Below are 15,315 nucleotides of genomic sequence, written 5' to 3'. Positions count from 1 at the left end.
CTTAGGACATCCACACTGCACCTACTCCCTGAATCACATCCTTAACAGCAGTCAGGAACTAATGAAGATACGAAGGAGTTGGCCTCTTGCTGAAGTAATCCCCATGGAGCAACCGCCCAGCTGTTCCTGGCCAGGCTCTGGGGTCTACAGATTCCTCTCCCACCCATCTATTCTGCAGAGATACTCTGCAGGCAGCCTGCTGACTTGGCTCCCAACCTGAATTCCTGAATTTAACACTCATTCCACAACATTTAAGAGCTCTGACTGAAAACCGTTACTTATGCATGTAAATACCTGTTTCTGCTGCTGAAAGCAGTAATAGCATTAGTTTGGCTAAACAGCTGCATGACCATGACACCTCTTCAACCATTGTAAAGCAACAGTAAAGGTCACAGTTAGTGGCTGCTTTAGCAATGTAAGAAAAAAATCTTGGGTTTAAAGAAGGTAGACAATAATATATCTTTTTTTACATGCTGGTTTTTTTTCTTCCTTCATTTGAATGATACTTTTATTAAAATACAATATATTTTAAATATTCAGTTTTACACTTCAAATTATGGTAAACCTAAACTTAAAACACAGTATTGGTAAAAACTAGAATACTTTAAAAAGGCTATTAAATATATATTCCCTACGTGTATGCTACCAAAGCTCTAAAGGAAATCCTTGGCTAAGCAACTGGGAGGAGAATTTTTTTAAAGTGTTAAATAAGCCTTGAAAGCAGTAGCTTCTTTTGCAGGTGCAGAAGGAACTTTTTCTTTGTTTCCATGTCTCCAGCAGGTTCATGCCAATGAAAGAATGTTTAAGTCAACACTGACAGCCTGACTGGGAGCTGGGAAACTGGGAGAGCTCCTTTTCTTCTCCAGTCCCTGAACATAAGCAAAATGTAAGCTGCTGACATTCACCAGTTCACCAGTTTTGAAAACAAATCAGAAATAATCATTGCAGTTTCCTTGCTACACATAACAGTTTAGTTTTAGAAATTAATTTGAAATGTGAAATGTTTAAATAATTGTTTTTCTTGTGCAGCATGGATATTTGGACCATTTTACTTCTCTAGGAGTGCTAATGCAGAATACTGTTTTTCACATTTCAATACAGTCTCCATCTCCAGGCAGAGATTAACAAAATCGCAATTTGAATGCCTTCTGATTTCTTAAAAATATGTGTTATTACTTTCTAAAACAAATTAAAAGCATATGTTACAAACAGAAAAGTTAAAAAAATCCCAAACTATGCATGCATATGTGTGTATATGTATAGTGTACGTCCCAAACAGCCAATCCCCAAACTGCTGCTAGTTCTTAGATTTTAACACTAAATCCATCCTTTTGCTTCTTTCCCTACTTCCTTCTCAGCCAGTGCACCTGAGAGGAGAGAGATTTTGGTGGAGCAGCTTCCAAACCTGCTGCCTGAGGTGCCTTGCCTCCCCTCGGAGGCATTGCCATGCCACCCACCTCAACGGTGACGTGAGGGTGGCTGCAAACATGAGGCCGGCTGGTGACAGCCTCAGCATCCTTTGGGCAAGGAAAGAGCAAGAAGGGAGGCATTCAGTGCATTCGAATACATACTGGGGGGAGGAAAAAAATAAATCTTGACATTTTGAGCACTTCTGCAACTCCCTCGTAACGTTGGGAGATTTGCCAGCTGCTGAAGATGCAAGTGCAAGCACAGACGTGAAATCTGTTTCCCTCCCACACACTGCACTGACATCCATGCGTGGAGAGCCAAGTCAGTTCTGCTCCGGGATACTCACGTGTGACGCCCTTTCCTTAGCCACATCTATAAGGCCTGGGCTCACTCGTAACTGCAAAAGGCCAAAAGAATTGAGAGCCAAATTCCACCCCCGCACATGTACGGTTAACTCCCCCTGAAAGCGGGCTGTGCTGCAGATGCATACCTGATGGCAGACTTTGGCTGCAGCTCCTCGCGAATAGGCTGAGGACAGCTTGGGTTGCACTATCTAATTCAGCAAAATTTCACTAAATATTTAGTGCGTGAGGTTTTAGGAAAAAGCTGTTAAAGCTGAATTGGATACTTTGAGTTGTTTTTTCCCAGGATGAGAAATATGCTTAGTAGCTCCATATCCTATTTGATTAGCCTAATCTTATATCCAAGATTCCTCTACAAAAGAGCTTGACCAACCTATCGTGCCATCCAAAGCACAGCGATAGCAAACAACACAGCAGGGTTTTTCCTGTATGGTATATGCTAAGCATAAAAAATGTACTACAGCTGGAGGGTATTCTTTACACCAAAAATGTTTAGGTTTTTATAGTGCCCTGGTTTCTCCAGCTGTAAAGATTAAATGTCTGGCTTTAATGTGCCTGTCCAGTCCGTAGCACAAATCCACGCTCCCTTTTGTGAGAACTGTGCTCTGCTAGACCACATTCCCTGAGTAACGCTGTGCTAACAAGCAAATCTAAGACAAAGTGTATGGTTAGAGATGGTATCTTTATGAGACAAATTTGGGTATAATTGGAATACACAGATAAGCTTTAGAACACATGAATCCTTCTTCAGGTTTGAAACACGAGCAGCAAACTTCAAAGTTAAATAGAACTGAAACCCATTATGCTGAGTTTAATTATTCTTAGTTGAATTTAAATGAATCAGGTTAACTGGCAGAAAAATCATTTGACTTCCATGGAAAGGAGGGAGGAAATGGTGGCAGAAGGAGGGCAGGAAAGCTCTCACATGACGTATGGCAGGAGAAGTAATTCATGGCCTGGGCAAGGTAGAGAGGTTAAACGGGCTGTGGGGGGGGAGGAAATAGAGAGAGTAGGATGGGCCAGGAAACCAAATATTTTGTTGAGATGATGATTTTTCAGTATCTGCCACATTTAGGTGCCAGGCTCATGCTCAGTCACTGTAACTGTATATAATCAATGAAGACATGTAACAAGTTACTTAAAAAAATCCCTATATAGTATACCTCATATTGTTTTAAGAAAAGAAGTGGACTGCATGAAAGACAAATGTCTATGATTATTATTGTTTATAATTACAATTAGCAGTGAACTACTAAATCAACAAAAGCTTGGGCCAGTGCTATTACCGTCACCCTTGGTTACGTGCTGCCCACACACTTACTTACGTTGTTAGCAAATTTAGCCCAGAAGAATGATCATGCAAATTCCATTTAAACTAAAGTGCAAAAATTAGAAAACTGTAACAATACAAGAGGACCACAGACTTCGGCCTGGTACCTGCAAGACTAAATTAAATTAATTCAATTTCTACTGTAAGTGTACATTAAGAGTAGATACTTGCACAACACATTGTTATTATAATGTACAACTATTTTGTTCTTGCAAAGATCAGACCCCATCTTGCGTTGTTTCAGACCATTTACTATAACAGTTCTCTTTTAACCACTTCTCTGCTACACAGATCAGTGTAACTTTATGAATTTTAGATGGACTGTCTACACCACAGGCCACTTACCTTGCACATTAAATCTATAAAGCAACAGAGAAAAACACAGAACAAGAGTAGGGTCAAATCTGTCTCCCAAACTACTTACCAATTCTTCTGCAAAAGGTTCCCCCAAACCAGCAATGTTTATGTAGTAATACAAATAATTTATACATGGCATATTCTCTGCTTAAGGATAAATTTCACCTACAGAAGCAGCAGGAACCAATCTTTCCCTCTCTCCTTTTCTGTCTCCGTCTCTCCACAAGCAAATAAGATTTTTAAGAAAGTAAGAAAAAGGACAGAAAAAGAAAACTAGACATAAGTCTTCTCACCTTTGCTTTTCGAAGGACATGGCCTCGACATGGTGAACTATTTGACGAGGGAGGTCGCTTCAGAGCTGCTGCGCTGTTCACAGGTATTGAGCATTCAGTATCACTGGTATCACAGCTGGAGATTGGAGAGTTTTCCAAAGTTCGGTGCTTGAAAATTGGAGACTAATAAAGAGTGAAAAGCCTACATTGAGTTTCCTCCAAGTAGTCACATGGGCAATATTTTCTATCTAGACATAGAACTGCAGAATTTTTTTTAAAGAAACCATATTCCTAATAATGATGGATACATGAAAAAGAGGTTAGAACAAAAGAAAACAAAACAAAGTATGTGTTCTGTGATGAAAATTAAAGTTCATTTGCTGTGATTAAACAACATTGGGTTATCTGGAGGAACTGACACATCCTTCTCTGGTCCTTCTGATGTCTGCTTCTGACACCCATCTATAGCATAAGCCAGGACTGCCATGCTCCACCGTGAACATGTGAGATGCAGCCCCTGCAAAGGGTGACAGTGACTGATAGGGGACGGGCACAAGTAGGTCTCCATCACTGCACAATGACTTGGTGTATTTAAGTCTCCCTGGGATGGAGCAATGTCTCAGCTCATGCACTTTTACAATCACTGAGGACAAGGAGTTGTCAGCTTTTGCATATTACCCTAACACATACTGCCTGTGACTCCCATGTCTACCTGCTCCCTGTTGCTGTAGAAAGTACACCTGATACAGGTGAAGAGTGCAAATAACACAGAAAGGCATTTAGTTCTGCTCTTCTTTCCTGCACTTAATAAACCTTTTGAAAACTCTCAGTTCCCACTCGTTTTACTGGAGCTGAGAAGGCAGAGCACTCGCAGCCCGTGGTACTGGGATTTGCGTGTTTAATGACGTTGCATACCTGTGGGCTTGATGTTCCTGACTTGGGCTCGATAGCCAAGCCCAGTGTGATGCCACCAGCCAAGGCTTTCTTAAGGCTCTCCTTCACCTCGGTCAGTTCTAGCTCCAGGTTTACACGCTCAGCCTCCTTCTGCTTACACTCCTCTTCCAACTTCTTTAACTTGTCTTCAAGAATCACTTGGGTCTTCCTGCCTGTCATCAGGATAATAACAGCAATGTTATTATTTCAATGAGAAGCTTAAATTGACACTTACAGAAATTATTTTTAAAAAACCAAGGAACAAGGTGTCTAAAGATCAGTGACATCAACGTACATTGCAAAAACCACTTTTTTCATGTAAAAAAATTTAGCAACAGATATCAACTGCTTTCTTTCAGGTGCCTTCCCTAGGTTTCTACTGTAGTTTCAAAATAGTATTTGTTTTGTTATTTTCCATGTCATGAAAACATAATCAGCCAGTCACAATAAAATTATTCCTATTCTGCTTGTCTGAAGTCCCCATCAGTATCACTTCATAGGTGTGTGTTTATGTATATATACACACACACATACATATAAAATGAGTATATACACCTATACATACATATTTTATATCTACATAGAAAGCAAATATAGACATTGCAGGGTATTGTTTAACATCAAAACCAAACCTCATGTAGTGGCATGTCTTCAGCACAGAATACAAAGCTATTTGGATAATGAAGCCTACCCAGGGTGGAATTCAGCACAAAAAAGCACCTCATACCAGCATTGACTTCAATAGCAGCACGTAGATCTTTTCTTTCTTTTCGAAGCTGGGCCAGCCTATTCCGGAGTGCTTCTTTCCTCTTTAGCAGCTCCTCCTCTTTGCTTTGTAACCTCTTTGCATCTGCCTCCACACGATTCTTGCCGTATTTGTACTGCTCCGCATCTGTGTGTATTGGATTGTAGTTATTTATGGTTAAAATTGACCGTAAAACTCTAAACTGATCCCTGAGACTGAACATCACACGAAGCATGTCATGGTTTGAGAAACTGGTTTGCCATCCCTCCTCCACTGGCTTTTTCTCAAGGGCCATGATTCCCGCTGAGTTCTGCAGCACAGCTACAGAAATGATATGGGATAGATAGTTTGTTCTCTACATATATAAGGGGAAGATGAGAAATACCAGTTACCTTACGGTACATCTGTTTTGAAAAATGGCCTTGCCTTTGTATGTCGTTCAGAGGACAGAAAGGCGGCTCCTCTTTAGCTCTGAACACTTCATTTTTAATTGGAAGGGGTCAGAGGAAAAATCTACCTGTTTGCCCTTTTGCTTGGCTTCCATTCCTACTTCAAGTGCTTAAAGCACACGTCTTTTCTCCCATAACATAAGAGAATACAAAGATGTTCTCACTTTTCTGATACTTGAGAGCTTTCATTTTCTTTTCTTAATTTCCCATACAAATGCTGTCATTTCATGGCTCACAGGTATCTGTGGTCTAATTTATATCACAGCCCCCTCTATGCCTCTGCTCCAGTTGCAGACTCAAAGAAAATAGGTCAGCTCACAGATCACTTTGTCTGCATATCTAAAGGCAAACTCAAGGACACTAAAATTCCTGACAAATAGTTGTCAAACCAGTTTTAGTTGGTTTTTAGTAACCAAGATGCCTTTACTCCCACAACTATCTATTCCAGCACCAATTGACCTGCACGGCTAGAAAGATACATACTTTTTTCCAAAAGTCTAACCCAAATTTCTCTTGTTGCCATTAAATCCATGACTTCTTCAAAATTTATTATGGGATTAAAAAACCACATTCATTCCTTCTCTAGAAGAAGCCATGCTTTTGACTCCATATTTAAAAAGTATGATTATAGCTCTTTTTTGTCTTTTCTTCTTTACACAAAGCAACCCCTCTTAGGGATTTTCTAGGGGCAACCCACCTGCCCAGAAGAACCCTCTTTCTGAATGTGCCAGTCACCAACTGAAATCTCCTCTCTCTGAGGAAGGTTTTGAGACATGTGGTTGTCTTCATTATTTTGTTATACCTTTTTCTTTTTCATTAGTGGTCAAAGTAAGTCCACTTTTGAGCAACATAATGTTCTCATGTCTTTCCCAGTTTCTCATCCTCCTCTTCCAACAGGAATACAGAATTGCTCTCTGCCCCAAATGAAGATTCATTACCCCCTTTTTTCCCCCCCTGCTGCCCTCATGACTTTGCAGCCATGGGTCCACATTTCATATTTATCATTCTCCATGACAATGGAGAATTTATCTTATGGCATGGCTGGAGTACTAATGAGTCACCAATGCACACAATATCTCCTATTCAAAGTCTTGGTGGGCATCTCCTGCTCAGCCTCTCAGCCACAGAAGAATCACAGTGGTTCTTTATCTTGTTTGCTAAGACGACAGCTATTTTGGGTATCCTCATGACTCCACTCACAAGTGAGGCAGCAGCGAGGAGAGATACTTACTGGATGCCGTGCGCTTCACACATGACACCGATTCAGATTTCTTCGGCTGGCTATTTAAAGTTCTCCCCTTTCCGGTGATCCCATTAGCAGTCGCAGGAGGCTTCTTGCCTTTAAACTGTTTGAAAACAAAAGTACAAATGGGCTCCAGCTATTCCTGTGCCACTGACATTACAGTCACCTTTTCATCAAGGGCAAAGCTTGACAAAAAGCCGCCTGCTCGGAGAGCCTTAATAGAACGCATTGATTGAGCTGGAGACGGCGCTTCCTCCAGAGATGCCGTTTCTGAGAGCTGCCTGCTCAGCGGGAGCCACACCAGCAATCACAGGATAACGAGGGGATGAACTAACTCCCCTTCTCTGCTGGCATCATGGTCTCCAAGTTATTTAATACTCTGGCATTTAGTGTATTGGGAGTAGCCACGGAAAGGCAGAAAAGTTGAATCCTTGAATAATTTTATACAGTAAAGATTCTTGAAACACAGGTTTGTCAGGGTTAATTTCATACAGAAAAACCCAACGGGGCTTGCCACACAAAAATTCAACACTGTTTCTTATTTACTGTATGACCTTGCCATCCTTGTGGTGCGTGGATTTATATTTTTTTAAAACAATAGAATTATTTCACATTTTTTAATGTTAGGAGTTAACATATCAATTTCCTCTTACAAAACCTCTAGCTACTAATTAAAAGTTTTTCTTACTTAAAAAACCCCTCTCATAATGGCCAGACAAGCTCACAAGATTACCAGCAACAGCACAGTTCATGTCCAAGAGGTTTCCATTTAAAGGGCTCCCCTGCAATGAACTGAACCCTGGGAAGAGCAACACTGTTCTGACTAATTGTAGTTTTTTTATGGGGGGGGGGGGTGCCTTAGCCGAGCACAGGGCATACGTGTGCCACGCTTTCTTCACGTGCTTCCAAAAGCTTGTGAGGACCAAACTGAGAGTGCAAGGAGAAGCCTGCTGCTGCAGCCGGGCATCGGGCGAACTTACTGCTCGGGTCCACCTCCGATTCTGCAACTTCACTGAATTCTAACATTCCAAAATGAGGTTTTTGTAAGGGTTAAGTGAGTCAACAAGCAATAGGACAGGTACCCTATACAAGGGAAACACTTATCTAACTGTTCCATGTCAGATTAGACTGAAAACCACCCATCTCTGGGATGGATTCGCAGGCTTATGCCAATGACCAGCTTTCAGAGACTGGCTACGGGCTCTGGAGATGGTCCCCGGCGTGGCTGTGAGCAAGGCTTGCTCTTCCCCGCTGCTGGGGTCTGCCTGTCTGCCACTGAGGCTGGGTACACGGGATTCCATCTGCTCTGTGGCTTCGCACTTCAGCTGAGGTCCAGAAGCCTGAGGCCACCCTCAGAAAGCAGCATAGACATAGGCTTAGGTTTTTTTCAGGGGAAGAAAAGAACAGGCAGTAATTTAAATATGGTATAGACACACTATATACAACATCATTTAGTATATATATAATATAATATATGTTATGATATACATGTATATTCACAATATATATAACCATAGTATATACAATATACAGATTAGTAAAATTCTAGAGAGGCAAATTTGCTGTCACAGCCAGATCATATTTCACTTTTTTTTTTTTTTAAAGTCATCACTGCCTAAGGAGACAGAAGGCGGCTAGATATGCATTCAGGTTAAGTTTGGAAGGTCACATCTATTTTTTTTTATTACTATCCACAATCTGTAAATCATCAAGAACTTGTGGGGAAAGCCTTTCACAGGTGCCAACACTTCACAGCAGAATTTACAACCCAGCAAACCTGTTTCATTCGCAGTGGCCTCATGACTAAAGCCCAAGCACTTCAGCGCTAACACTAAGGGACTGAAATAGCCCAAGGCCCTTAAGATAACAACCAGATAAACAGAACAGCCAAAAAAATAAAAAGCTTTGTTAAATAGTACAGTACCTGGGAGCCAGATCCCCTCCCCACAGCAGAGGTATTAGTGACAGACTGAGCAGAAGACAGATTGGATGAGACAGGGTATTTGTAATGGTTAGAGGAGGGTTTGTCAGTAGATAACCTATTGGGTTTTCTGTCAGCTGGTGGATAGCGCGCAAAGATTTTTGGAGACGGCAAGTTATCGTACAGGCCTGCGTTATCATAAAGCATTTCTTCTCCAATGTTCCTGCTACGAGAAGAAGGAAAGCCATCTTCTGGTTCCCACTGCAACACATACACTTTGGCAGTTAGTAAACAATACACCATGCAGAACCTCCTAAGTGAAATTAAAACATTAGTAATTGTTTTGACTGTAGCAAGCCCTCGGCGTTTAGCATGTTCTTATTGCTTACACTTGAGACAAACTGTTTAGAAAGGCAGGGTGGACACAGTGTGGAAAAGAAGCACTGCATTATATGGCTTATGGCCTCAGTCCTGTGCATTTTCCATAGCATGAGCAAACCGGTACTATCCTATCACCCTTGCTGTTTCATAGACCGCACCTTCAGTTGTTAGCTCTAGCACTGAGGGGGCACAAACAGGCTGTGTTAACAGGGGGATGGATATTCACAGGCTATGCAGATGAATCTCTGGGATTACATCTGGTACATGAGTTGTTAAAAGCAATATGGCCTAACAGTTAGCAGAAGCCATGAGGGTTTTTTCTTTTTTTTTTTTTTCTTTCTTCAGGCTATATGTCTTTCCAGTGAATACCAACTGCTGGTATGCTAGCATTACATTTTATTTGTTGGAGAACTATTATTCTGAGCTAACCAGCTAAAATAGCTACAGGCCATTCCTTTTTTTCTTTTTTTTTTTTTTTCAGAAAAATGGAAAGCTCAACAACAATACTCCAGTGATTCATTCAATTAATCTTAAAAGAAACCAACTCATTGCCAAATATCCTTCCTTAATCCATCCTGGCTGTGGCAGTACACTACTCATACAAAGGCACAAGCACATCCAAGAACTACACATAGAGACTACTCACCACATATGTGGTCGCGTGGTGCTCCCAGGAGGGGCTTTCTGCCCTCTTTCTGACATTACTAAGACATGATGGAGGACTGAATTTGCAGTCCACTTCACACTTCAAAACTCTGAATTTCTCTTGCGTTTGGCCTTAATGGGGGCCTTTACGAAGCAGCCCAAATTAAGAGCTGACACGGGCTGTAGCTCCCCTGTAAATCTTCTGGAGGACCACATATTGCTATGGGTTAACATCCACTATGTGTTAAAACCTATTACACATCTGCCTACGGTCAGCTCTGCAATTTATGAAGGTAGAAGTGACCACTGTGGTTCTCCTTTGGGATGAGCAGTACCTGCTGTCATGAGGAATGCAGCACCGTGGACTGAGAAGTGTTTGGGGTTTGTTTTTTTTTTCAACAGACACCACAAAGTGGTGTAACTGAGTCCTCAGTTTTGCCAGGCCTGGTGTGATCTAAAAAATACCCCCTCAAGTGAGTATTATATTCAAGGACTTGGCAACAAATCGTCAACAGGCAACTGCTTTCTAAATGCACGTTGGCTCACAGGCAGGTTAATGTAAACAGTATGTCCCACACCCCTAATACTCTGAAGGTGTGAGAGAAGTTTGCAACCCCCAATCAAAAAAAGAGAGTTCATTTTGAAACTGCCCAGTGGGACTTTTTAGGTAATATAATTTTCAGATGTCCATGCATTCAACACATGCAAACCATTTGTTCGGTGCAAATTCAATTCTTACCGATCCATTTATGCAGGGAACATCATCGTAATGAAGTGCCATTCCACTCGGACAGGCGTAGCCATTGGCAGTGCTTCCCCGATACGGATTTGTAGATATAACTCGCCTGTTCATGAAACTGAATAAAGCAAAATAAAAATAATAAAAACCAGCGCTTGAACCTAAGTCTAAATGATGATTCAGTGGTATGTTCCTTGTATCTGATTATGTAGCCTGGAAGCATATAGCTTCTCACTTTCTGCAGGACAGTTTTTCTTCTTTTGCTACTCACGTGTTGCTGCTAGCAGCCAATATTACAACACGTGTTCCTGTATTCCATTCTCACACTGGGGATAGGTCCCTGTGAAACCCAGGAGGGCAACAGCTGTAACTGCTCAGTGGCATGTTTACATGGGAACCTGCTGATCTATGTTATAAACCAGCTTGCCAGTGTCCCATAAAAGTTCCCTTGTTGTCTGCATTGGGAAGAAGCAGGTGTTTCTGGGTGCATGCATGCTCAGGGGGTATGCAGACTTAGGAACTGGGAGAAACAAGAATCAAATCCAGCAAAAACTGAAAAAAAAAAAGTGGAACTTTGCTGAAATCTAAGTTAACTTATCTATCAAAATTTGGTGAATAATTACTTCCTCGAAATCTGGGAATTTTTTTTTCCATATCAGAACTTTCAGCTGGGTAAAGTGTGCACAGTGGCACTATGCTTCCTAACTCTGTCTGGGTAATGGTGGATGCAAATACTCTACATGCTCATTCTTGCTCTGTGTCACATGATGGATCCAAGTCCTCTGGCAACTTCAAAAGGGGTGTGTGTATATATATATATATGTATATATATTATTTCTGCCCCCCCACTCTCCAAAATCAACATTGTAACCTGTTTTTCTGGAGAACTGCAGAACACGTGCAAGATATCATAGCCTACAACAGGCTTGCAAAGATCTAACAATGCAGAAAGTGGCAGAATCATGCCCAAGTGCAAGTTTTCCTTCGCAGCAACTGCTGAAATTGAATGAGGTATAGAGTGAGATCCCAAATAATTCCTATAGCTTCAGGTGTATGTGAATAGGAAAACAAAGCTTTCCATCCCAAACAATGGAACTATTCAGACTCTGTGCTGACATTCATAAAATATGATAAAGCCCTACTAAAGCAGAGAGGGTCTTCTGTAGCCCTGGCCGGAGCTCAAGAATGCTGTGGTTTCAACAGTTGCTTTCTTTTGGCTTTGGAATAACATGGAGTCCATTGAATTTCTCGTTCAGAGGGAGACAGACCTCATCCAAGTGTGGCTCACCTGAGCCGCGGGAGACATGGGCTCACAGGAGAGACGAACCTGCCCAGTTTGGTGTGAACCTTTCAGGGCAGCGCAGGGGTGGAATAATCATTAGACAGAAGCTTTTCTTACTTCAAACAAACAAACAACAAAAAGCCCAAGATAAATCCCATGATAAAAATGTTTTTAACTTTATCGTATCTCATACTTTATTAGCCATTATTAAAGGACTGCATTTGTTTACTGTTCCTCTTAATGAAGAGCATTACTCAAGTGTTTCTGGTTAGTCTGAAGGACTGCATTTGGAGTCGTTCTTGTATTTCTTTCTATTTAAGTAGCTCCAATGAGAGTGATGCATAACAACCATGTCTGAAAACTAGGATATTCATCAGTGACAACTGATGCACCTGTAGTAGCTATTTCCACCACCAAAGGAAGCTAAGATTTATCTAAGCGTCTGTAAACACTTCATAAGCATTATTTCACTAAGCCTTATAAATCCTGTTTACAGATGCATCCATGTAAGTTAACTGTATTCTGAAACTGCTAGATGAGGAAGGAAATGGAGAAAACCTGCTTGGAAGCATTTTTTCTTCAGCCTTTCCTAGATGGCTAATGAGTTAGATGAAGAAAATCGATTGGACTATTAATGAAGAGCCAATCGTTCTGCAAAGCATCAGCCTCAGGAAACAAATAACCAATAATCCTGAAGGGACTGTGCGAGTATCAAAGCTTTAATGGTAACTGCAGTTAATTTGGAACACTGATATTCATTCTAGAAAGGGCAACAATAGTACTTTATTAACACATAAGTATGACTGTAATTTCTCCTCATTTTCTAGGAGTAGCTGAAAATCAGCAGACAACTACTCGAGTTGCTTATCAACAAGCTCTTACAGTCTTTCAAAGACACCCAATGAATTTTAACTAATTCTTAATAGGGGAATTCTGCTATTTTGCAAGTTGTTTGACATTCCTTTCTAACATGTGGTCTAGTTGCATATGTTTTTTCACTTGGCTCCAATTAATATCACATTTGTTCAGAAAAGGAAAGCCATGCAGTATTCAGAGGGAAAAGGTTTTCATTCTATTTCTTTCTTAAATGTGGTTATTGCTAGATGCTGACTGAAGCAAAAATACATGTCAACACAGGATAAATTTCTGAGCCCTATTAACTTCAAAACAAATATTAACATAAGTCTGTAAGCTAAGTGCATTTTGATTCTATCAAAATTATAAGGTTTTCACAAAACTGGGCTTGTGGTAACACTGACTCACTTTGATTTCTATGAGAAGTCATTCAAACCAGATCCTGAATGAAGCTGCACATTTTCCCTTGTTGAAGCTCTCTTAACACCTCGCTAATGGCAGGAGAATCTTCTTTTGGAAAACTCTGAAGCTTTTGCCTTTTTTTTTTTTTTTTTTTTTGCATTTTCAGTCTGTTTAAAGTTATGATGGGCAGATGGGGTGTGATTCTCTAATGTATTAAGTCACACAAATTCCAAATTTGTGTAGGGAGTCTCATTTTGCAGCAAGATGAGATATGACGCCTTTGCCAGCTGTCTTCTGAGGCCACCCACTTTCTGACCACAGGAAACCACGGGGAACGTCTGCAGCAGGGCAGACCCAACTGTCCCAACTGTTCCTTCACTCCCGTTTCTAAACCACCTCATCTGCTCAAGGAAAAATGACAGTCTTTTCCCACCAAAGACTGTTTTAATGCCTAAACTGATCTGAACATGTAAATCACTATATATGCTAAGTATGCATTACTTTTCTTAGCACAGGATCAGTAATGGGGAATTCACTGTAGTGATTTGCAATTTAAACAGAGTTTCTGTGCGGCGCCCTAGACACCTTCCCAATTTCCACCTCCTAAATTAAAACCCAGAAATTAATTGGACTGGTGTGAGCTTGGTGAAGTTTTTAATTAATCATAAAGAACCTGAGAAGGAAACACTGAGAATGTGACTATCCAAGACTTAAACTTGCTATACATTCTTAGTGTACAGCATTATCAGCCAATATATGCTGTACATATTGGCGAGATGGACAGCAAATACAGCCAATAGATAAACGTGAACTACAGAGCTGCATATTTCAGCATATTTGTCCTTTTCCAGGGATAGTTCTAAGTCTTCAGGCAAAATAAAAGATTAAAATACAGCATTTATATGGAGACTTGCTGAAAAAGTGAGTAAAGATTTGAGTAAAGTTGGATAGTGTCTGCATCTTTTACAGAACTTAGCAGGATGCCAACATGATAATCATAAACACATCTAACATGCTGCTAGGCTGAAGCACTTCAGGAGTTCAGTATCTGGCAAAGGGGGAGGTGGATTTTGATAAGCTGTCTTGGCACCAGAGTTAACATATGGATATAAATTCTCAGAGTACTGGAAACACCGGGTAGCTGAACGCCTCTCACCAGAAGGTCTGTTTTGCAGCCTGGATGACACTTGCCGTCATTTCCACGTCAATGTAGTCATAGTGCAGAGCTCCGGGGTCTGTTGAAGACCCTGTTTCTGCCAGCAAAATTCCTATCCATCTGCCCATGTCTTCGGAGGAGGATGCCTGCGAGGAGAGGGCAAGAACATAGGTCAGGTCTTTACTCTGCCACTGAGCTGAGCATTAGTGCAAAATGGTGCATTCTTCTTGACTGACAAATTGCTACCACATTGTATGAGAGGCTCTGGTTTCTCTCTGCCGAACTCCTAAAAACCCCAGGATTTCTTATTAAATCCGCTTTACTAGAAGGAGTGCATTGTAAGTAAGCTATGTGCTCATCAGTTATGATGTAATACAAAGTGGGCAATCTCCAAAAAAGAAGAAAAAATAATCATTTAAGGCTAGTGGATTTAGATTCAAGTCATGCTTATTTTAGACTTCAGAAAATTGAAAGCTATAACAGAATTATTTCCCTATGCTAGGCTGGGGGATTTTAGTTAGCATGACTCCTGAGAAGAAAATGTTAGTGCTAAGTAGAAATGAGGTGGCGGGAGGGAAATGAAATAGTAGAATAAATTTTAATGTTGTATTTTGAAAATTTTCTCTACATTTGTGCAGATGATGGCATTCATTTTCCTCATGGCACAAGTACAAACATGAATACTATTAAAATAATTATAAATTTTTCATATTTTGCTTCAAGTCACCAATTGCAAAGTTAAACAGTAGCAAAATAAATAATGGAAAAAAAAGGGGTGGGGAAGGAAACTGTGCAGTTTCTAAATGTCTTGTTCTTTTTAAATATTTCATTGC

At 40.7% G+C, this 15,315-nt stretch overlaps 1 protein-coding gene across 2 annotated transcripts in view; it reads right to left on the bottom strand.

The window, feature by feature from the left end:
• Positions 1-15,315, bottom strand: part of AFAP1 (actin filament associated protein 1) — a 120,400-nt gene that overhangs the window by 4,489 nt on the left and 100,596 nt on the right. The window contains exons 11-17 of one of the 2 annotated variants that reach the window (XM_075022578.1): positions 14,483-14,628; positions 10,788-10,905; positions 9,026-9,283; positions 7,090-7,204; positions 5,392-5,556; positions 4,647-4,837; positions 3,753-3,914 (exon numbers count right to left, since the gene is read on the bottom strand). In XM_075022578.1, coding sequence (XP_074878679.1) covers positions 3,753-3,914; positions 4,647-4,837; positions 5,392-5,556; positions 7,090-7,204; positions 9,026-9,283; positions 10,788-10,905; positions 14,483-14,628 — 1,155 coding nt within the window. The remainder of the gene's footprint in view (positions 1-3,752; positions 3,915-4,646; positions 4,838-5,391; positions 5,557-7,089; positions 7,205-9,025; positions 9,284-10,787; positions 10,906-14,482; positions 14,629-15,315) is intronic. The other variant, XM_075022573.1, reaches the window with a different exon arrangement.

This window comes from Buteo buteo, chromosome 1 (assembly GCF_964188355.1).
Source record: "Buteo buteo chromosome 1, bButBut1.hap1.1, whole genome shotgun sequence".
Taxonomy (NCBI): Eukaryota; Metazoa; Chordata; class Aves; order Accipitriformes; family Accipitridae; genus Buteo; species Buteo buteo.
Note: the sequence above shows the minus strand (reverse complement) of the source record. Positions and strands in the feature narration are given on the sequence as shown.